At 39.9% G+C, this 24718-nt stretch overlaps 1 protein-coding gene across 4 annotated transcripts in view; it reads left to right on the top strand.

Annotated features, from left to right (window-relative positions):
• Positions 1 to 2849, top strand: part of LOC131693574 (uncharacterized) — a 191185-nt gene extending 188336 nt beyond the window's left edge. For all 4 annotated transcript variants that reach the window (XM_058981497.1, XM_058981498.1, XM_058981499.1 and 1 more), the window contains one exon: positions 487 to 2849. In XM_058981497.1, the coding sequence (XP_058837480.1) occupies positions 487 to 2050 (1564 nt within the window). In that variant the 3' untranslated portion in view covers positions 2051 to 2849. The remainder of the gene's footprint in view (positions 1 to 486) is intronic.
• Positions 2850 to 24718: the final 21869 nt, after the last annotated feature.

Consider the following 24718-nt stretch of genomic DNA (forward strand, 5'->3'; position numbering starts at 1 on the left):
GTTGGGAGGCATCTATTTCTATTTTCCACTTACAGGTTGCAGAGGCTCTAATCCAGCATTTTAGTCGGTTAACGTTGATACAATGACGCGGGAGCATTTATTTTCTTCTATCGAATTTGGGCAGATCGCGAAGTTGTGTTTTTTAACCTTTCTGATTCTTTTAGGAGATTCAATTTATTGAAAACCACCTGTTTGTTAATGCTAGTTCATTGTTCATAATAAAAAGACCATTATAACCGGATTTATACTGTAAATAAAATGACTGTCACTTTCAATTCCTTTCAATAATGATACCAATGAGTGAGAGATTCACGGGAGAACTGTTTTACTGTGGTCAATTCATTGGAGTGAGAACCGTAACTCAATGGGCATCGCTTACTGTTTTGACTGCTAACCGTTCCATTCTCATTTGTCTAGTAAATTTGCCATCAGTAGCGTAATGTAGCTCAGCACCAGTGCTAATATTCAAACATTTTCCTCTTCTAGTTTCCGCATCAACCGCATCGAAGCTCCCATCATCAAGTATGACGAAGACTGCGCCGAATCACTCACCATCTACGATGCCAACCATCCGGATCCAGCGCGGATAATCAAAACATTCTGTGACACGTTCTCGAGGCCGATGGAGAAAATTGACTTCGTCAGCACTGGTCGTTCGTTGTATGTTAAGTTTTTAAGCAAAACGGGTTCCTACAGTGGCAGTTCACTCTACTACTGGGCACACTACGATTTCTTCAACAACACCCGCTACGGTGATCCGGTGCAAAACACACTCTGCGATGAGGTGTTCTACGCATGGAAATACAGTAAAGGAGTTCTGGGCTCGCCGAGGAATACACTCATCTTCAAGCGAGCATCGGGAAGTGACGTGCGGTGTCAGTACAAATTTGTCACTGATCGAAGACTGTTCTCGCGGGTTGTTGTCGAGGTAACATCGATCACTTTCAAGGAAGTGCCGTACTCGATGAATGCTTGCACCAGATGTCACGAAGAACGCGTAGATAAGCTGATCCTGTGGGAAGAGAAAGACAAGAACCAAAATCGATTAGCATGCTTTTGCGATAACATCCCGCGCCCAGTGCGTGTTATTTCGTCAGGTGATCAGATGAATCTAGAGTTGATCATCCAAGGACAGCATGCTACAACGAGTTACTTCAAGAACCCCCACACATTGTTCGAGGCGAATTATGAATTTGCTCACGGCCCAATTTGTGGGCCAATTTCGTTGGGTCCGTCCCCGGATGGGGAACTGGTGTTTCCATATAAGAATTCACTAGGCCTTCAGTTAACAGAGAACAGACGAGAGAAATGTATCTGGGAACTGAAGGTAGCCGCTCAGCGAGATTTGTGGCTGCATTTAGATAAGGCACGATTTGCTGAGAGAAGTTGTGATCATGGTAGAATCGAGGTCTACCTGGCAGGACGTTTAGAGCCAAGGTTCATTATCTGTCCAGAAAATGTTAGTTTGGCGAGAGATTTACCAATTCTTTCAGCGGCCGAACTTGGGGCGGTTGAAAACGAAAACGAACCATTGCCGGTGCTAATTCAGTACACTGGAGATAGTGCTATTGGCAAAAATGCATTCAAATTCGTTTGGACTGAACTGTTTCACCTACCAAGGAACGCTGACGGGACACTAGCAACATCATCTATGTTCAAGGATAGTTGTGATTTTTACTGTCCCGGAGACCAACATGTATGCATTCCGGAGTATCTACTCTGCAATGGTTACCAAAACTGCCCGAATGTGTCGGGGCTGCGTGTGGTTGAGAGCAATATCGACAAAAACTACGAGTACATCGAAGAAAACTACATCCGTACTGGATTGTTCGATAAAGAATTCCTGCTGAACATAGGCTATCTAACTGACGAAGCGCCAGAACTCTGTCGGACTAAGTACATCCCGAATAACGGAGACTATCCGGATATTGTCGAATGTTTTCAGTTCCCGATAATTCAAATGGTTGTGGCCGGTGTCGTTCTCAGCACGTTGATCATACTCGCCTTCACAATTTACTGCCGATTATACGGCCAAAAATACTACGACTGAGACGCACCTCCTCCGAGCTGGGGCAGAAACACTTGGTCAGCCATTATTGTAGAAACCGTGTAGCCAATAGAAGAATTCCTCAATAAACGATTAGGTTTTAGTGAATCAATACTCAACCAAGCAAACAAGCATGCCTTCATTTTTCTTCCTTTGCTTCAGTTTATTCGTCATAAAAAACCTACACTCAAATACACAAATTTACGATTACCTACCATAGGAATCTTTAAAGTGCACTCCGATGAAAATCGATACACATTGTTCCAAAGGATGGCTGCTATGAAACGACAAGTTAGTCGACGGAGGAAGAGTTTTGCTAGCTTCGTTTCAGAAGTTAGATGTTGGTCTAGCCTACGTAGGACATCAGCTATCCTTAATTACTCCATTGTTAGGCAATATTTTTCCCGATTATTTTTTGTTCTGTTTTGTAGGATCAAGTTTAAATAGTATCACTCGCCAAGTAAGCGATCCCAGTTAGTCTTTTACAAGGTAAACCAAAGAGAAAAATGACACAGACGGAGAGAAATATGTTGATAGTTTATTGGTCGTTTTCGAATGCATATAGAAGTAAACAACTCTCAAGTCAAATGATCAGATTATTTGAAGTAGAGAAAAAGTTATTTAAAGAAGGATAAATTTAAACCGCACTGCACAATTTGTAAATAAGCAAGAAAAAAACAAATCTAACGAGATGAAATAGGAAAAAAAACAATTCAATTATATACAATTGCAAACCAAAACATGTAGAAACGAAAAAGGAAAGATGAAGGTTAATAAATTCTATTGAAGATGATATAGTGAATGGGCAGAGCGAAATAATTTTTTCAATTATCACCATTACCCTATTATCTTAGGATAAAATGACCAGAATTTTTTAGAATCAATGGTCTTCATTTTATCCATTTGTGAATTCTTTGTTCAGCTTTACTTTTTCACTGGCTGGATCATAATTGAGACAATACAGCGCAGATTTGTTCGGTTTGCCCTTCGTCGATTGCCTTGGAGCAACCATCACCAGCTGCCAAGTTACGAAAGCCGGGGTTTGCTTATTGGACTCGATACATTGCAAGTGCGGCGGGATCTATTCCGTGCTATGACAATTTCGGATATTTTGCAAGATCGAATTGACTGCCCCGAGCTTCTCAAGGCGATAAATATGAACGTTCGCCCTCGCGCCCTTCACAATAATTTATTCCACCGATTGCCTCTTCGCCGGACTAACTATGGAGTAAACCATTGGTTTGCAGCGGACCTTCAACAGAGTGTCATCCGAGTTTGATCTTCACATTCCACGTAGCAGATTACAATTTGACTTTTTAAATAGATTAAGAAATTATCATTAGGACCACATTGTGTCTGTTGATATTAATTATAAATAAATAAATAAATAAAAAGGTGGCCTGTACCCCGGTTGGCACCGCGGGGAGGTAAGGGCAAAGCCGTAGCGTGGTCTTCTAGCGCCCTTGGCAGAGTCTCGGTTTTGCGCCTCTTTTTCACTTGACCTTCAAACTCTACTCCCTACTTAATTCATGTTTGACTGTCGTTCATTTCATGTAAATTCCAGCCACAAATCTTTCACTGAATATTTATGAAATCAGTTGACGGTGATGGAGGGAGTATCTATTCAGAAGACTGTTCATAGGGTGCCAATGGCATGTATGGAAAACAGGTGATCATCAAATTTAATAACCGGATGCACCTCGAAAGGAGTCTCTGCAAAAGTTTAGCTCAATCGGACGCGATGGCAGCCTCTTCATGGTCATGATCAAAGTGCAAGTTTTCAGCCGTGAAAAAACACAACATGACCCTTAGGAGATTCAATGATTGAATTCAATTTTTTAAGATTAAATGGCTTAGGATGTAATGAAACGTCGATATCTAGTGTCACACTGATTTTTTAACATAGCCTTTATGGAGCTTGGATTTTTTTTTATTTGAGTTAATTAAGTTAATTAAGTTGCTTTTAATTTATTTTCTATGCCAAATGTATTAGAAATGCATGAAACAACGGACCTTGCATCTTCTTGCAAAAAAACTGTTTTGACAAAAGTTGCCTCCCTGGTATTTTTAATTTTTAAACAGAGATTTTCAGATAAAAATCAAAAATATTGTTTTTTTCTTATTGACACCAGATTTCGACATTTCATGGATTTCTAAAACATATCCAATACAAAAAAATTTCCAAACTTAAGTCCCATCTCAATTCAAGAATTTTCCTTGTACCACAAAGGCATTTTTTTCAACATTACACCAGGGGTGGCATTCCGCATCTCGATTCGAGTGACTCGATTCGAAACGTTTTGAAGTCGTTTCGACTAAATTGCGGCATTACGTATCGCATTCGACCAAGCGTTCGAGCTTGTTAGCTTGCGATACTAGATTTCGTCTGCCTGTTCGAGCGCAAACTGTCAAATAAGAGTATACATTGAGAAAAAATATTTTTAATTCTGCTACGAATAAGTTTCATAAAACCAACTTTGGTAAAATATAGGAATTGTTTTAATTTATTTAGTTTTTAGTTGATTGTTATCGAAATATATATGGATAAGTTTCGCAAATATAACAATTTTTTTCTAGTACACAATAGGGGTGAGCACTTTGAAATAAAATCGATGTTGTCAAACATCGATCCAAAAAGATCCGATGTAATATAGAAAAACGATTTTTTTTCTTTTCATCGATGATAACTTTTATGCACCGTACTGGCCAATCAACGTCAAATTTACAAATAAAATTTTAGCTCATTCCAAACTTTTTTCTTGCATTCTTCAGCTAAAAATATTTGACAGGTATTTTTGTTATGGCTGAGTATAATATTTACTTCAAGGTATGAGCTTTCAACTTTTGAAGTTAGAAAAATTGAACATTTTTCAGTCGCTGATAGCACGGAAAGTATTTGATGCATGGAAAAAAATATTAAATTTAAAAAGTTCCATTTTCGCATGAGCTTGCCAGAAAAATTGAGATTTTTTCAAAAGTTGGATCAATTTTTTTTGCTTATTTTTTTTAAAATAATAAAAATCATGTTAAAAATATAGAGTAAAAATTTTGCAGTGGATCTCAAAATGTTTTACGAGATATTACAATTATAACATTAAAAAGGGCAATTTTACATTAAACGCTATGTTATGGGCCAGCTTTAATTGAAATATCTCGTAAAGTAATAAAGTTGTCAATATAATTATAAATGTTTTCATAGAATAAAAAACTTTTTGGTCCAGGCTTGTTTTTGCAATGTTTCTAATATTTGCAGAATTCATAACATAAATAACAAAAAACTATATCGGATTTTTATTGGTGAGCTCATTCGAAAACGCACTTTTTATTATTAATAAAATTTTCCGTACAACTAAGAGTTTCCGAGTTATCAGTGGATGAAAAATGGTCCAATTCATAAAATTCAAAAACTCATAACTTGCAAAAAATCTATCGTATTCAGCCAAAACAAAAAAAAAAAAGATGTCAATTATTTTATGCTAATAACGCAAAAAAACTTTTTGGTAGGAATTAAAATTGTGGTTGAAAATTTGACGTGGAATAACCCGTACATTAAATATGTTAAACTACTCAACTTTTCGCTCATCTTGCCATTTTTTCAGTTCGTCAATTAGACGAATCGAACTATTTACAATGCACGAAAATGCTTCGTTGCAGAAAACGAAGGATTTTGTTCATCGTATGATAATTTTAATTCCACTTAGGAATTTTTTGCAGTGTAAACAAAATTGCAGTTTTTTTAGCTGATTTTTAAAAATGCATCACAAATGATCTGCCCCTAGGCCTAGCTGGTAGTGTCTCTTATTCGGACCTCAGTCGCATGATGGAATGTATTATCTGCAGAAACCGCTTTTATCAAATCTTTTGGACCATAATCATAGCGAGCAAACTGCCCTTTTCAATAAAAATAGCTAATTTTGCATTAAAATTTTGGTTTTCGGGGTTTTTTCAGGAAACTGATAGCTTCCAAAAGCAACAATTTTTATAGCAATTGATGACGCAAAAGTTTAAAAACTAGTTCGTTAAAATCGCCATTTTTAGTTGAAATAGAGAACTTGACAATCTGTAAGTCTATTAGTGTGTTCAACGGTTTATTTTCCTTCACCTGTCATAGATGGAGGAAAACAAATCGAAAACACATTTTTGGTCGGATTATTTTCATGATGGAATCTGACCAACCGAAATTCTACGTCTCCCGAATAAGTTTTACAGCGACATAGAGCATTTCAACACCATTATAAATACTTTAGGAGAGCTAATTCAAATGTTTAAATTGGCTGACAGTTTTATATATGACAGCTGGAGGAAAACAAACCCCCAAGTAGTGTGAGTGAAATCATTTGCATAGAACTCTATAGTCAAGACAAAAATTTCTTTTTCGTGTTTGCGGGGTTTTCCGTGTACTTGTTAGTTAATTATTTTGTTATAATCAAAATGAAGTGTTTCCAGAAATTATGGATGGTATAATTTTTAATCGGTTGATGCATTCAAATTTGTTAGTAATTCAATTTGAATAAAGGTTCCTTGCTATATAAGATAATATTCTGTATTTTCATGCATTTAATACAAATAACAATATAACACCTAATTCTGTTGGTGTATAAAATGTACATTATGGTATTGAATTCAAGGTTTTACTGTGATATTGAAAACAATTGAGGTATAGTCGGGAACAAATGCATCAATTAGAATATAAAATCACCACTTTGAAATCAAGAATGATTGTGATTCTATACATCTATCAAATAGCGATTAGACAAGTCAAGGTGCTCCATCGATTTGTTTTAACACTTTTTTTATTATTACTTGGTGCAGGATAATTTATTAGCAATATTTAGTAATACTTTTTCCAAAAAAAGTATGTTCCTGATGGTAAAATAGATATAACATAAAGTAGCTCAAAGTACGTGGGAGCTTTTTACACCTTTTGGTTATTTTATATCCTCTAAGTATTACGATTGTTAACCAATTTAAAGAATGACATGAAATAAAAACACAAATCATAATCTCGAACGACAGTCGACAGCAATAAAACTATCGAGCAAATACGTTCGACTCGAGTCGCTTTCGAGTTCGATTGTTATGGTTCCATAATGCCAACACTTCTCGGTAATCTAGTACTTCTTCGAACGAACTCGAACGAACATTTTCTTTCGAGCTCGGTTCGAAATACATAATGCGAAACAAGGTCGAGTCGATAGAATTTTGATCGAATCGAGATGCGTAATGCCACCCCAGATCTCGACGCTTCATGACATTGTTTTTCAATTACGCTCAAATGTTGAATTGGGAGTTTTTTCGAGGTACCAAAACTTTTGAGGTGTGTCCGGTTTGAAATTTCAGGAAGACCATAAATATTGGCACTCTACCGTATATTGAGGACGAGGAAACAATTTTAGGAACTGAATGGTGGTTTGTTGATTACGGTCCATATCATTAGATTTTAATTACCAGTCCAAAGACCATCACAGTGTTTCGGTTATATTCCATACTGCACCCACTCATCTATTTGCACAAGCAAATGAAACAACCTAGGTTGGCAATCGGCAACTTTGTGATATCGCGGAACTCCTTCCGGCATCGAAGAGACTACAAATTTCATGGTGCGGCACGGGATTACCTTCTCGATGATAATTGATCTCGCTTACTCCACGATCTTCGCTACTGCTTCAAAAAGGTGACCTGCTATACTGCCCATGACCACATTTCCGTTCCCCATTTTTTCTATGAAACCGAGCGAAAAAAGTTTGCAATAATTTTCGCTTTATTATTGAAATTTGAAGTCTTTGTCTTGTTCGTGGTTTATTCTGGACTAACAGGATCGTAACCGTGTTTACTTATTTCATAAAGCAGATCAAGATTTCAGCGCCTTCCTTGGCGGAGACCAAACTGGCTACGGTTCTGCTGCTCACAATACCTTTTAGACTAAAAGCGCGTTTTTCATCTGCCAGCGTAGTTCAGGAATTAAGCTCGTATTGAACAACCGGTATAATGTGCGTTTTCAAGATCACATTACAGGTGCGCGGTGATAATTACTTTTCCCACATTCTATTTGGTGGCAGAATTTCAAACCAGTTGAATCAATAACGCTAGCAAAGATACTGCGTTTCTAAACAGTCCCTATTTTGAGATTCAGAGTTCATAAATCTGCATACTCATTAGCACTGCCTTCCCAAGTAACAATTGAAGTTTTCTATCACCCTACAAGTGCAATCTAAGTTTTATCAGTGGCTATAAAACTATCATAAAACCACAATTATTACTAGGGTAGTGGCAGAATATTCGCTGTTCCATTTCGTAGGTTTTGATCTCATAAGCAACTTTGTCGAAAACACCGACCTGTCAAAATCAGGAACTTTATATAGAGTGGATTGAATAAACAGTACGTTCACTAGAGCCCACTGGTGTCAAGTTGTCGAAATATTCGGTATATCATCTCGCAGATTTTGTTTTTCTGAGCAACTGTTTAAAAGACACCGTCGTGCTAAAATCAGGAGCTTGAGATACAGCAGGTCAAAGAATGTGTCATGATCACTAACCCCGCTTAGTGGCAGAATCTCAAACTATTCGATGAGCTACTTCGATATTTTTACGTCCTGCTGCGAAGCTGCGAGGAACTCGAGATAAGGTATGCAAACAAGTGGTCTGCTCATTACTACCGTCTAGTGGGTGAAGCAGCAAGAGCATGAATTAGTGATCGTATATGTATTAGTTCCAATGATTTTAAAGGCTCAAGTTACCTATTTTAAGCATGTGTTAGAATTGAACGCTTGGTAGTATGCGTAGGAAAAATTGTGTTCAGCTTTGTCACCGAATTATCCCATTTAAACCATTTAAAAACTCTAAAAGAAGAATATCAGTCGATTTATTAGATCATCACGATTCAATTCATGAAAAATACCTGCTTGAAAAACCATCGTCTTATACTACGTTCACACTACGAGTTAAAACGTGTTTTAACGCTATCTTGATGACATTTTTCTTGTTGCTAATTATTATAACATGTTTTAACTCTGTAGTGTGAACATGGTATTAGCTAAATGGTACTTTTGAAAAAGTGGTTATGATTTTTTGTCACACTACCACACCGTGCTGGGGGACGGAACACAACTGCGCAATGAAAAACCCACAGCCACTTTTTCAAAAGCACCATTTAGCTAAGCTGATGTTTTTTCCAGCAGGTCTAACTGATATTCTTCTTTTAGAGTTTTGAAAAGGTTTAAGTGGATAATCCGGTGGCAAAGCTGAACACAATTTTTCCTACGCATACTACCAAGCGTTCAATTCTAACAAATGCTTAAAATAGGTAACTTGAGCCTTAAGTGCCTTTGTTTTGTATATTCAGGATATAAGTCAATAATGGTGATCGAAACACAGTGAAATTTTCTTTCTAATTAGTATAAAACGGTATAAAAACTAAAAAGTTGACAAACGCCGAGGAAACTGGAAGAGCGATTTTATAATTCTAATACATATTGCATCCTTTCTGTTTTGACCCAAAATAAACACGCATCCATCTCACACCCCGCCTACTACGCACTAACATCATTAGAGGAACAGTGGCACCAGAGCACTGAGCAGCGAGTAACCTCAGAATGACATTTTCCAATGTGTGCGATGGTAAAAAATAGAGTGTTATGTCTGTTTGTCTGTGATAAAACCATTTCCAATTCTGGGAAATCGAAAATCTTTGAATTGTCGCAAAATTGTTGAAAAAAATCCACAAAGCCGATAATCAGCTTTCACCACGAAAAGCTTTTTACTATGCAATATCATATTGCATGCAAGATTTTGTAGAAGAAAATCTACTTGTATAATAAAAACTTGGGATAAAAGCAGTCAACACTTTTCACCAAAATCTAGTGGAAATTAATACAAAACGAATGCCAATGTGTTGGAACCCCTAGCTTTGCGCGTTGTGCTTTATCGAGCGGTTAATTTAGGTTATGGGAGGTTAACCATCATTTCTATCTATTATTTTAAGGGGGAGTATGATTTCAGCGTGAAAAAACACACTTTTTTGCGATTTTTTTTAGAACTTCGCGTGAAGCGAATTGACCAAAACTTTTATATATTATAGTATATCATTTCAATAACATGCTGTAATTTTTCTATGCAAAAATATCGACAAACCGAGTTGCTTTGTAGAACGTCTCTGGAAAAACATGATTTGCGGTGTTGCTTGCCATTCCAAAACTACTGAACCGATTTCTTTCAAACTTTCTACGCATTCTATGTCAATAAATTCCTAATCCCTATGTTGAGTTTTTGAGATCAATTTTCAATTAAGGGGTTTTTTACTCATTTTAAATAAAAATATCTATTTTCACGAAAAATTCCGCGTTTTTATGAGTAAACAGCCCCGTTAAATGAAAAATTATCCCAAAATCTCAACATAGCGGTTAGGTATTTGTAACCGTTATGTGTCCAACGCGGTACCCGGGTACCTTTTTAAGTTTCAATTAATGAAATTCCTATATTTTAACCATAGCTGGAAATTGAGACTTTGTGACATCTTAGAACTTCACTAAGTCAAGTTTTTGGGTTAATAATATTGCTGATATAGTAAGGGGGGGGGGAGTTAGGAGGGGCTCCTGATTTTTTTTACTACTTAACAGGTCGACGTGGGTACCCGGGTACCCACAAAACTAAAATACCAATAACTAAGGTAATTTCCAATTGATTTTGATGCTTTTGGGTGTTTTGGATTCAGGAACTCATCCACTTTTGGATTTGGTAAAAATGAATCGGGTTACTTCATTCGGTTCCCGGGAATCCGGATTTCCGGAAGCTAGTTCCAGTACTGGTATACTATTTGTGAACTTCAATGGAATACTAGCAATATGGGTATCAAAAATCTTGGAATTGCATCAGTAGGCTGTATCTCGTGGTTTTGGAACCATTTGGTGATTGGACCCCGGAATGGACATTCCGGAGCAGGTTCCCGTGGGGCCGTGAGTGGCCATTCCATTCCAATTCCATTTTTTAAATTGCCATATGGTCCCGTAACAATAAATAACAGACTTACGAGACAATTTGAAGAGTTTTGATACTCATATTGCTAGTACATTATTAAAATTTACAAATCATACCATAGACCTGGAACATTACCCCGGAAAATCCGGATTACCTATCACCAGATCCATTCATCCGGTTTAATTTTACATATCTAAAAGTGTCCAAATCGGATAAAGAAAGCCATAGTTATGAGCATTTCAATTTGTGGGTACTCGGGTTGGCCTGTTAAAGGTGTTTTTTTTGTTGGACACATAACGGTTAACATATAATGTGTATAAAATGTTTGAAAGAAATCGGATAAGTAGTTTTTGAATGGCAGGTAACACCGCAAATCATGATTTTTTTCAGAGACGTTCTACAATAAGCTTCATCACCAAGTCGTTTGTCGATATTTTTGTAAAGAAAAATTACAGCGTATTTTTGAAATGATTCACTATAATGTACAAAAGCTTTGATGAATTTTCTTCACGCAAAATTCTAAGAAAATCGCAAAGAAAGTGTTTTTTTCACGCTGAAATCTTTACCCCTCCCTTAAGTAACAATTAGGCCATTGCACATCTTTTTAAAAAATTATTTCACCCCTCTCCAAAAACGCTGGAAAATAGGAGGCAAATATTTTTTTTCTAATAACCAAAATTTAAAAAAAATAGCTTTTATAGAGTTTTGCTTTTCGTCATTGAAAACTATTCTAGTAGTTTAGTCAATATGGTAGATACGACGTCCGAATAAAATCGCCGATCCAGTCTAATATCAAACGAAACGTTCGGGGAAGGAAGGACCCGCCTGTGAATTCTCAAACAAACATCTCATGGCAAGGCTAGCAGACCGACTTCTGAATCGGTTCCATTTTAAACGCAACAGTCGATAGAGATCGGTTGTTGCATTCGAAAATAATTTCGATAAGGAAACAATCTGAATTCACATAAGACTCCTGGCGATTTATATGTGGTTCAATATTCAATATGCATGAGGTTTCCGAAAGGCTTTTGAAATTTAAAGATTTCATATGGGTTCGTAGTGTTCATACCGTATTTCCGCAGCCATATGTGCGATTCATATGAACTTCTGAAGTAAACGTCGTGAACATTGAACATAGAACATACTCGTCAAACTTTTTTCGAGCTAGGATTTACTAGGATTTCTCTAAATATATTTTAAGTGGTCTAATAAAAAATTCTTTTTTCACAAATGTATTCTTTACAATCAGGTTAAACAATTCAAAATGGTCACATATTATACAGTCTAGGGAAAATCATCTATACTTTTCAAATGTTAAGGTCGGAGGCGCATGGTGATTAGCGCCAAATAACAAGTGAATCAAACGTAAACAAACACTTTATATAGAGATTTAAAGTAGCTTTATCCAATTATTATGTTTTCATTGATATAGCTAATCAGTAAAGAACATTTGTCGAAAAAATGGAATTATACTAATAAGGAAAGCTCGATAGCACTGTATGGAAAAAATTATCACCCTTTTTATAACTTTCGACATTTAAAATAAAATCAGCACCTCAAAATTAGCTTAAAATGTGATTTTCAGCCAGATTTAGCAACAGTTTTGGGTTTGTCCAATTTTAGGTCGGGGACCGCATCAGCGCCGTTCCAAGGGGCCTTCACTCTCTGGGGAGTTAGAAACCACATTCTAGTAAAAGTTTCGCTAGTTATGGAAGATAACAAAATTTCCAGTACACGGAATCAGGTACATCCGCGGTGTGTATCACTTCGTGCTGAACTCCTCCCATTTCAGTTGCAGCTACTTAGTGAATCCTTGATAATTTCTTTTCCTCCCCTTATAAATAGGCTTAAATTTTGCGGATAATCATACATTATTTGAGGCCTAGTGTAGACAAATTCATCTCATTAGTCAGGATGTCACACTATTTCGATTGTAACTCGGTTGACAGTGATTGGATTGCGCTTAAATAAGTATCTGCATAGTTGCTTCGATCTTATGAAGCAGTAACATCAAAAGTCTGGTTTGGAAAATATAAAATACCCGCGTTTGAGCGTTTGAGTGAAAAGTCGAGTACAACGCACCCTTATTCATCCTACCATTTGACCTAATGCATTGAATACGAAGAGCAGACACTACTCTAACTAATGTATTCAAATGGATGCGATGAATACAGGAGTAAAAGTGAGTTAGGGCACAGTAACCCAACATTATATTTTTATTGTTATGTAAACACCAATATCCAAGATAGTTTGGAGTATGGAATCCTTACAGCTGGCGGGAACTCCCCTGAAAGATAGATTAATACCAACAGTCGCGCACGTTCACATCTAAAATCCTCAAGTACATTATATATGAGTATGCAGTAATGATCCTTCCGACGTAAACCTTGTTACGACTTTTACTTCCTCTAAATCACGAAGTTCGGTCAACTTCAGCGATTCAAATGTAATCCCAAGGAACTAGCAAATGTTCACCTCACTAAATGATACATCGGTTGTAGCGACGGGCATTATGTACAAAGGGCAGGGACGTAATCAACGCTAATTAATGACCAGCATTTGCTGGAACTTTCAGATTCATATGGACCATTTCAATGCATAAACCCGACGAAATGAGCATTTCAGTGATTTTACGTTCCGTTCGGAATAAGCTACACTCCGCTGCTTACATTGTAGCGCGTGTGCAGCCCAGAATATCTGAGGGCACCACGGACCTATTATCGCTCAATATTCTTTTGCTCAATACAAATTGTCCAAATAAGCAGAAGTTGACGTATTTTCAGATCAGCCTACTATGTCGGTTGGACGATACTGCCAGACGGAAACAGCACCGCATGAATATTGGTCACCCATTGCACAGCCCCGCCGTACCAACTGCCTACCAAACGGGATCATCATCTGACTACTGACTTCACAAACTAAACGGTTTTGCACCACTACCCTATTAATCTGTCTTATCTCAATAAGTTCGGACCTGGTAAGTTTTTCATGTTGAGTTAAATTAAGCGGCAGGCTTTACTCCTGATGGTGCCCATCCGTCAATTCCTTTAAGTTTCAAATTTGCAACCATACTTCCCCTTCCTAATTTTAGTTTCCCGGAAGGTACTGAGAGCATCATAATGTAGCGTCTCTCCATTGCTAAATGGCATAGTTTTCGGTTATAACTAGGGCGGTATCTAAATGCCTTCGATCCTCTAAATTTCGTTCTTAATTAACGAAAGCATCCATGGTAAATGCTTTTGATTTAGCTAGCCTTACGGCGGTCTACAAATCTCTCCTCTCACGTCGTAATCCCTAGTAACAATTGAGGTTTTATGGTAGTTTTATAGCCATTGATAAAACTTAGATTGCTATAAAACTTAAATTGTTACTTGGGATACTAGTACCCTCAACTACTTCTGCTAATCATTACGTCTCGATCTGGATTACAAACCAATGAATATTAAGATAGAGGTCATATTCGATTAATTTAAGCAAGATTATTCTCGACCAGTTTGATAGACTGCTAGGGCACTCTAATTTGTTTAAGGTAATTTCAACTGGGCTCGTGGCAAACGCCAGAACCCGATAAAAGATCAGATCAGATGCCACAACGGCAAACATGAGCCGGCGGGTCACGTGATCGCACTCTCAGTCCTGCAGTCGCAACAGACCAGTGACCTACTAACACTATTAGAAGGAGTACCCGTGTTGGACAAGAGTAAACTTCGAACATTTTAACCGCAGCAACTCTAATATATGCGAATGGAGCTAGAGTTACCACGGCTGCTGGCACCAGACTTGCTGTCCACTTGTTTGAAGGATTTATGCTCAACAGATTCCTATAATAAGACATCATAACGTGCCTTACGTAGTTATTTCTCGTCACTAACTGCCCGTGCCGGGATGAAGCAACCCGCTGCTTTCCTTGGATGTGGTAGCCATTTCTCAGGCACTATCCGGAATCGAACGATGATTTCCCGTTACTTGTTGCAACCATGGTAATCCTCTAGACTACCATCAATTGTTGATTGGGCAGATATTTGAAAGGTCTGTCATCGGGGCGAGACCATACGATTAACAAAATTATCCGGATTTTAACTCCAGCGTCACGGAGGACGATTGTTATTATAAATTATAGTTGTTATACTCACGCGTGCTCGCTTCATATCCGCTCAGAGAGCCAGTGACTAATCAACCCTGTGACTAACCGGCTAACCCTCTCACGTACTCTTGCTTCATATCCTCCGAGAGAATCACTGACTAATCAACCCTGTATCCAACCCGCCAATTCTTGTGTGCGCTTTCGCCTCTTGCCTACCATTTAACCCATACCTCGATGCTGCTTGCATTGCAGTGGCACAATGGTCAGACTCACTGAGCACCCTCGCAGTACGCTCGATTTTTGCCTTTCTTATATAGAAGGTTATGCAATCACTCTGAAAATCATCAAACTAATCCCGGCTCGGAGGGCCGAGTGACACATCTCATTCGACTCAGCTAGTCGACATCGAAAAAGTCTGTATGTGTGTGTGGGTGTATGTGTCTGTGTATGTACTTATTTTTTATTGGTGGTAAAGCTTTTACGCCAACCCAACCCACGTTCAGTAGTTAGACCATACTACCGATTTCGTCCATCGTATGTCAGAGTGAGGGACTGTGAACAGAGAAGATAACTGAACCCTACTCCGCTCAACTCTACAAAGGAGTCCTACATTTGTCTGATCTCCCGGATTCCATTTAAATGACAAAGTCGGCGGGAGGCGTGCTAATGCACTTCACTTGATTCCAGGTCTAGCTGGTCGTGCTAGATTTCGCTGGTCTTATAACCGCCATATAAGTCCTGCACGGCATGATATTCTTTATGCCTTCCTCTCTACGTCGACCAGTTGAATGCCGTGGTCGATCCAGCGATTCCGGTAGAAGGATGGCTTCCGGTTCACTGGTGCCTCGACGGCCCTATACTGGTGCTTTGTTGCGTTCGGTGCTGCTCGGTGTAGTCCCCGACGGTGGAGCAAGCCTACCTCGGCGGAGAGTTCCCCGTCGAAAGAATGTCACCCGCAACTGTTGACGGACGCATTATTCTTCCTTCGATGCAGTCCGGCAGAATGCCGAGGTCAGTCAAGCAATACCGGGTGGAGGATTGCGTTCGGTTCACTGGTGCCCCAACGATTCAAGCCGGCGATTCGCTACGGACCACTCGGAATACTCCCCAACGGTTGATCTTTCCTGCTCCGATGAAGAGTTCCCCGGCAGTGGAAGATCTTCCGAAACCGATGCTACCCGATCAGATGCCGAGGTCGGTCCTACGATTCTGGGTGGAGGGTGACTTCCAGTTTACAGGCGCCCCGACGACCATTTGCCGGTGCTACTTCCCGATCTACTCGAACTAGTTCCCGGCGGTGGGTCTAGTCTACTCCGACTGAGAAATTTCCCGACGTTGAAATTTCTCTCGAATCTGGTCAGTTAGGAGCCGAGGTTAGGTGCCGAGGTCAGTCCTGCGATTCCGGGGGGAGGATGACTTCCGGTTCTCAGACTGACTTGTCAAATGCCATGGTCGGTCCGGCGATTCCAATTGGAGTGTACCTACCGGTTTATCGGCGCCTCAACGACCCGAGGCCGTGTGCTGCTACGTTGCTGGTCGTTGCTCCTCTCGCCAGCTTCGTTGCAACGCTGACATGATCTGAACGACTGTTCTGTTCATCGCGTCCCACTTTTCTTTGTCCGCACACATTCTTTCGACAATATTGGTCATGTTAACGTCCTCATTGACAATGGTTCTCATTTCGTTCGCTCGTGCTCGAATTCGAGGACCGCGTGCTCAGGCGTTTCCTCTGCATCTCCGCACGCGATGCAGAACGGCGAACTGGCGTGGCTGAACCTGTTGAGATACTTTTTGAAAAAGCCAGCTCGAGCTCGTTTACGGACTCCTCTCGTGCCTCAATTCCTATAATACTCGCTATCTTCTTCGAGTAGAAGGTTTATGGGAATCGTTCCAGCTATCACGTAGGCTGCCTCTGACGAAATAGTTCAGTACGCGCTAGACACCCGCATTGCCTTCATCCTTCTGTTCAGCTGAGGTGTGTTCCTCTTCATCTGCAGTGCCGTCACCAAACAAGTCCTGCGTGTATGAGCACCGATGTGGAGAAACTCGCCAGTAGACGCTTTCTATTGCTGCCGATCGCTGAATTGTTGGGCATGATCCGAGATAGTGCCGAGATCACTTTTACGGCCCTCCCGCATGCGTGGTCAATGTGGCTATTGAAGCTTAGCCGGTCGTCTATCGTCACTCACAGTTGTCTAACTTGTATGTGTGCGTGCGTATGTATGTGCGTATGTGTCAAAAATGTCACTCATTTTTTTAGAAATGGCTAGACCGATTTGCCCAAACTTAGTCTCAAATGAAATGGTCAACCTTCCCACCGACTGCTATTGAATTTTGTGTCGATCTAAACTCCTGTTCCGGAGTTACGGCTTGGAGAGTGCGACCACACAGAAATTTCCCATAGAAACTGGTACCACTATGATATCAAATTGATGCAAAACTTTTTAAAATTAAATTAAAATTAAAATTATCGATATTTGATGCAATCTCGAAAACAATTTGACAAAGATGGACTGATTTTGGATTTGGGACATTTTTGCCTTTCTCATATAGAAAGGTTATGCAATCACTCTGAAAATCGTCAGCCTAATTCCTAACTTTTTTTGGGTTCAGCTCAATTGGAACTCGCCAATGTTTTCGGGATGTCCCTAGTGGTGCCTGACACCTCCCGTAGACCCGCATACACTGTGGTAGTCTGAAATGTCTTGGAATGTCTTGGGTTAGATCGTCTCGCGAGAGTACTGTAGCTCATGACATTATCTTTTGCTCCCACTCTCTCGTAGTTGCAAAGCAGTTCAGTTTGATACCAACAAGAGGAATAACTTCGTCAATAGAATGTCGCTGATTCGAGTAACTATTCGTATCCGAAGCTCTAGCCGTCGCTCACTGTTTAGATGTAAACCTATGAAGCAAATATTCGTTGCCGTCACTTGGCGTCACTATCACTCTATGCGTTTGAATGCACACTCGGTTGGATGACGAGTCACACGCAGTGTGATCAGGTATAAGTTCAGACTGCTCAAGTAGCTCACCCATCGCATAAATAATTATTCGGGTGAAGTACATTCCACGTGTTGCATATGCATCACTCGAGGATTTAATGACCGCCCCGGCTGTCCCGCAAGGACGTGGTGGGGTCCGGACTGCATTCAGCCCTGCTAAACCTCTAGACCGAAGATCTTAGCAATAAATGCACTCTAGCCCAACCGGAGTGCCAATCGGTACATTAGGATCGATACCTGTAAGATCCTAATTGTGTCATATTGGTGGCAGAGCACGGATGTGTATAAGGATTTCAACGGAATTGAACCACGAACGGTCAGTCACACCATTCCACTACCCTAATAAGGATGGATTATACTTCCCCAAAACGGCGAGTGGGTTACTGGCACTGGCTGCCCGCCATCCCGTTAAAACTTTGGTAGGTCTCCAAGTACATTTGAAACCTAACACCTAAGCCGATAGAAGTAGGTTCAGTTGAACGTTCATGATTAGCGCTGATCCGGCTCTGAACGCGGTACCTCATGAAGGACCGCATCAACCCTCGCATGCAACCTCACTGCTTGTTAAGGTAACCATGGGATCATAAAGAGGCGACTACTTACTACAGGCGTAGATAGCGACTTAGGGTTGGGAACCAAAAAGCGGCCACCGCTCGTTTATAAAACGATACAACGATTTCAAATCGTCAAACTGTGAGCGGGAGACAAAAAGACGGCGCTAATGGTTCACATGATCGAAAAGAAGCACAGTTTTGATTTGTCAAAAACCAAAATTCTTGATCATGACAATAGACTGCCGGCCCTTCAAATTCTAGCAATGTGCCATATTTTCAGTGACAGTTCCACGATCAATTTCAGAACCGACACAAATAATTTGAACGCAGCATACTCTGGAGTGTTGCATTCTCTCTCGCATTAAGCATAACCATTGCTCGCTCTTTCTCTCATTGTTTCTCTCTCTGCGGATTCATCCCATCTGTAAAATTTTCGTTTCTACTACCATCTGTTCCGTACCAAAACGATAATTACATATACTTTTGCTTTATTGAAACATTTCATTGCTCAGTCTGCTAGTGATGTGCGCGGGGTTCCTTTATGTAAGCTTTCCGATAAATTAAATATTTCCGTTTTAAATTAATTTCAACAAAACTTAATGATATTACAGTGTAGAGTAGCGTGTTGCGTTTTGAGATTCCATGTTCAAAATCACTTGACTATGATATTATTGTAACCGTTGTAAGTAATTCTGCACTGATTGTAAATCTGTGATTGTTATATGTCATCAAGTTGTTAATTGTAGTTTTGCCCTGAAGATGGAGGCGTAGATCTTTGAAACGTAGGCGATAGACAAAATAAAATAATATTTGCTAAAACCGTGACCAAAAGCCATTTCCATCTGTTTAGTGTAATAAACCACTTGCGTTTTTTTGTTGTCTTTCCATATAGCCAGACAACCACTCCTCTTGAGAGGGAATCTTCACATGGTATGTCCTTGTAAGGAAGACTACATGTGAGTATAATATCGCTGGGCGCAAGAATATCTGCACCCCATGTAATCATTTGTGACCACAGTCGTGTATGGCTGGTAGAAAGATCAATATGATTACTGTTCCAAAGCCCAGTATCCTGCAGTCTGTATGCATATGATAGTGCTTCTTGTTTGAGGTGCATGTGTAGTGGTTTGATATTTAGAAGGGCTTCAAGGGCAGCTGTCAGAATTGTTGTGAAAGCACCAGCCAACTGTAGCCAGCCCTGGTCGAACCCTAGCAAGCGTGCAGCTTATGCGCCACTTCCCATAGGAAGACTGCACGCCTGCAAGATTTGTTTGCCCGGATGAGACTCTTCTTAGGGCGAGTCCCTGAAGAAGATTCACCTAAAAAAGTTAATCAGGATCGGACCAGACAGGCTTATCAAAAGTTAGCCTCCAAAAGTCGGGTAGGCGACCCTATTATCAGTAGCAATCATCAAGAACCTCATCACCCTCAGAGAATCGGCTGTAAGAAATTCCCCATACCTAAATTATCCTCACTGAAAATGCAGCCACTCACCGCAAGGTGGCGCAAACATACTGAAAGCGAAGCATTCACCACAAATCACATTTCGCCGGGCGGAAGACAGTGAAACGAGACGTAAACTATACTTAAAGGAATGATATAACCATACTAGAACGAGACTAAACCTAGAGGGAGTACTACATGAATTTACAAACATTCGCTACATTCAAACTACGAAATATTTATTCAACGGTGCAATGAAAGAATTTCATTTCTATTTATGTTTGTATTTCTGCATGTTTTAAAATTCAGGCCTATCTTCTATTAATGTGCGTGAACTCTCTCCCTACTAGTGCTCATTGACCATGTGCTTTGCTTCTCATCCAATGGATCCAATCCATTCTCCAAAACTTTCGGTAACGTCACCTCACTGCTCCAGTGCTCTATTGGCTAGCACTTTGCACCCGGGTGACTTAATTAATCAAAGGGTTGTGTGTGGCGTTCATCAATGACGGAACTAAAACGTAGTGGCACACAACCTTACTTCATGGACGCGTCCCTAGCTATCGCCGTCCGTGGACGACTTCTTGAGCATCTCAAATCATTGTGGCGTCCTCCCTGGACGCACCCTTCACACTTAATTAGCAAGAACGATACGACTCACCAGTGTTTCTGCTACTGTTGTTGCTGCTGTCGATCGTTCTGGGGTGTGTTGCTGCTGTTGATCGGCCTCGCCGGTTTCTGACCAGCGATTGTTGGATGCTGCTGATGGTGATTCAATCTGCCGGAAAAGTTGCTAGTTGAGTTTCCGGTAGTTAAAGGAAACGGCTTGTAGACGGACCGTCCTTTCTTTCCGGAGGCGTAACGGTGCCGGGTTCAAAATTCGTCCTTCGTTGGGATTGCGCGTTTGTGGCTTTCATTTCTTCTTCCTTCTCTCGTTCGTGGTTAGCTGTGCGAAATAGAAGAGTGCCGTCTGGCTATTGCAAACGGGGTCATTAGCACATGCGTGAGGGTCAATGGAACTTAATTATGAGAACATTTACCTTTCTGTAACCTTTTCGCACACAATTCTACGCACGGGAAGACTTCACTTTTAGTGATTGAACTGACGGGAGAGAATAAAGTAATTAGCCTAATTTTAAATACTATCACGTCACTTTTACTAACTTTGAACAAACTGAAATGGACAAACTACGCGCACTTTCACTACGTTTGGCGGACTGGGACGAAATGAACTGACATTGTAAATCCTCAGATCAGGGAAGGTAATTTTCGTACGAACTTACAGAAAGTACGTATTTTCCCGCAAATTTCTTCGGCCAAGTTCGGAAATCAACGACCCTACTAGCTGCTTTATTCTGTCAGCCAACCTTTGGCTCTATCTGTCCTTCTCCATCATGCTTTCCAAGCGAAGGATCGTAATGGTTTTCATCTTCAGGAGAATCTCAACAGGCACTTTCTTCCTCTCGCGGAGAGGAATATTTAGGGTGTTGTGCAAGAGTCGACCAACGGTAGGTTGTCTAACTCTTGGCGCAAACAAACCAGACTGATTCTACTAAATTTGGAAAATATAGCTGAATATAACATGACCGCTACACAACGCCATGAGCTGCATTCATTGCACATGGTTTATTTGACTGGACCGTCATCACCTCACAAGACATCCATATAACAGTATTGGACATACAATTGTCGTGTAAATCCAATAGAAGTATTTAGCTTTAAGACCCCAGGTCTTTCAACAAGTTCGCCTGCACTGCTGGAATGTCATGCACGCTTTTTTAATTCTGAACTCAATGTGAGCAGACCAATTTAGTTTGGAATCCAATATAACTCAGTATCAAAAAATTGTGTGGGACCAACCTTAGTTGTTATTCGCGTCTTCGTGAAAAGATTGCAATTTTGTTTGAGTTAACTGATCATTTGAGTTGTCGACACCACTGTTCGACAGTTCTTAATGCTCGTTCATTATCCTGTGGGTGAACTAGAGTTATCGGAAAAAGCTCATATTTTGCATATGGGTCGAAGTGATCAAGGCACGTGTAATCGACCTTCACGGATTTGAACCAAATTTGGAGGAAATGTTCATCTAGGGCCAATATATGAAAATCCAAATTTTTGTGTCAATTGAACCACCCCTCGGGTCATGAGAGCACCCCCCGTTTTGACAAATTGCTAAAGCTCTTTATTTTCTTTTGATCATATCTCTGGTTCTATTTACTCTAGAATCAAACCGCTGGATGGATTTTGAAGAAAATTATTCAAGAAGTCTAGAAAAAAAATATTCAATATAATTTGAACAGATTCTGAGATACACCGTTTTGAAGGGAAAAAATCGCAATTTTCTTCAAAAGCCATCTAGCGGTTTGATTCTAGAGTCAATAGAACCGGATATATGATCAAAAGAAAATCAAGGGTTTTGGAAATCTATCAAAACGGGAGGTGCTCTCATGACCCGAGGGGTGGTTCAATTGACACAAAAATTTGGGTTTTTATATTTTGGCCCTAGATGAACAATGCCATCAAATTTGGTTCAAATCCGTGAAGGTCGATTTCAAGTTTGCATCTTTTTTTTTATCACTTCGCGTGGAATGGCCCATATGATTATCATTACCAATAGCCATTCGAATTAGCAGTGTTCCGAAAAAAGTCAAAATTGTTGCCGGTTTAGCTACTATACATTAGTTAGACGTATCCACGACGTCGTCTAAGTCGTCTAGTTGATTAATTGTTGAATCATATCCATGAAATGTAGTCGCCAAGTTTTCCAAAAAGACGTCGCAGTTTGTAGATTTGGGATTACGATATGTTACCACATTGAGGGTGGCATCAAGATGATCGAAAAATGTATATTTATGATCGGATAGAGATGGTTCCGTTTAATTTGGAAGCCTTTCTCCTAGACCTCGCAAAAGTCACAGCAGTTTCCCACATCCAGAATATGGAGGTTTGTACCGTTTATGTACTCCATCGGTTCAGAGCCTCTGAGATTGACGTCTGAGCTGCCCCAAATGATTTGATGAGCATTTATATCACTGCCGATAATGAAACTCAACATACTAAAGATCATTATCCAATGCGGCCAAGAGTTTTAGACTTTCCCGCAGGCGATTTGAACTATTTGTGAGTTCAACTTACCAGCTGTCATTTTTCCCACCCTTCCAATTCTACTTCCTCCCTTCTCCTTATCCTTTCCTTCCGATCAGGGAAATGATGAGAAGACACGTCAAGGCACAAATCCCTGACTACACTACAACGACTACGGGGAAAGTGCCATTTGAGTCAATATGTTTTGATTCCTGATTTCATTCTCATCAAAAGTACCACATATAGGAACAATTCTCCCATCTATGCACGCAAATCAACAACTTGGCAAATTGGAATACACACAATTTTGAATTCGAGATATTAAAATCGTTATTAGCATCTAGTGGAATCATTATATCTTCGTACCTAAAAATCCATTCATTTTTAGATAAAACAGTCAGCGGGCTTTGTAACATTTAGCTCATTTTAAATTTAGAATTTTCAAAATATGATATCTGAATGGTAATCTGGTTAATCGAATCCATTTTCGACGTTGGGTCAGGTTTTCACGCCACTGTGCGTTGCACACTAACCTGCACACAGGCAACTGCTTCCTAGGAATACATTTTTTAGAGTTAGAATGAGACCTTCAAGCACATTGTAGGTGATTGTCCATTGTCCATTAAACACTAGATTCGCGGTGGGTTCTTTGGTGGTTCCACTAAAGTTTATTTAAGATACTGCACTTGGTTGAAGATTGGTGCATAAAACAATTCCCCCACCGTCACACTCACTTAGCACTAATAGTCGTAACACACTTTTCCTGGCTCCGGCGGCCTTGCCATATGTAATAGAGCAGTGCACAGTGAAACTATTCTTATCAACACCTTCGAATCACTTGAAGTTTATTAGACAAAATCACGTTTTCGTTATCTTCTTTGATCGGAACACACAGCACACTGTGGATAACACCGTCTCGTCTGAAGGTCGTACGCATGAAAGCGTTATATTCCACTTTCCCAGGGATTTATTTAGAAAATCTAGTTAGCATTATTTTTTGTAATTACATAGCAATATACAGTGGCCAGGCACGTAGCCAGAGGGGGGGCTAGGGGGCTAAAGCCCCCCCCCCCGAAACTTTTCAAAAATAAATTTAAGAAGCAACATGTTTTTCGGTAACTCGTAAAAAAATTGTATCTTGTTTGGTTTCAACAAATTAATGGGAGAATGGTGAGGGAGATTGCTATTTCGAGCCACCGAAGACATCGGTCACGATATCTACTCAGTATGCCGAGTCTGATAACACGCTTCCTTTCATATTGTGTGACTCGTCGGACGAACAAAAGAAACTGTTACTTTAATTCTTGCTGGGGTGATCCGTCGGATGATTGAATCGTAGAAGCAAGAAGTGGTGCTCCAGCCAAACGTGGAGGCTATTGACTTCTGGAATTTTTGCATAACCGAATTTCATGATGGGAAATATTTGCTGAAGGTGAAAATAGAGGTTATGCTTACGAACATCGCCTTTAACGAGTTCTACCTTGTCAGGCATTCAGTACTTATGTTACTCAACAAATTAGCCTAGGCGAAA

Source organism: Topomyia yanbarensis, chromosome 3 (genome assembly GCF_030247195.1).
Source record: "Topomyia yanbarensis strain Yona2022 chromosome 3, ASM3024719v1, whole genome shotgun sequence".
Lineage (NCBI taxonomy): Eukaryota > Metazoa > Arthropoda > Insecta > Diptera > Culicidae > Topomyia > Topomyia yanbarensis.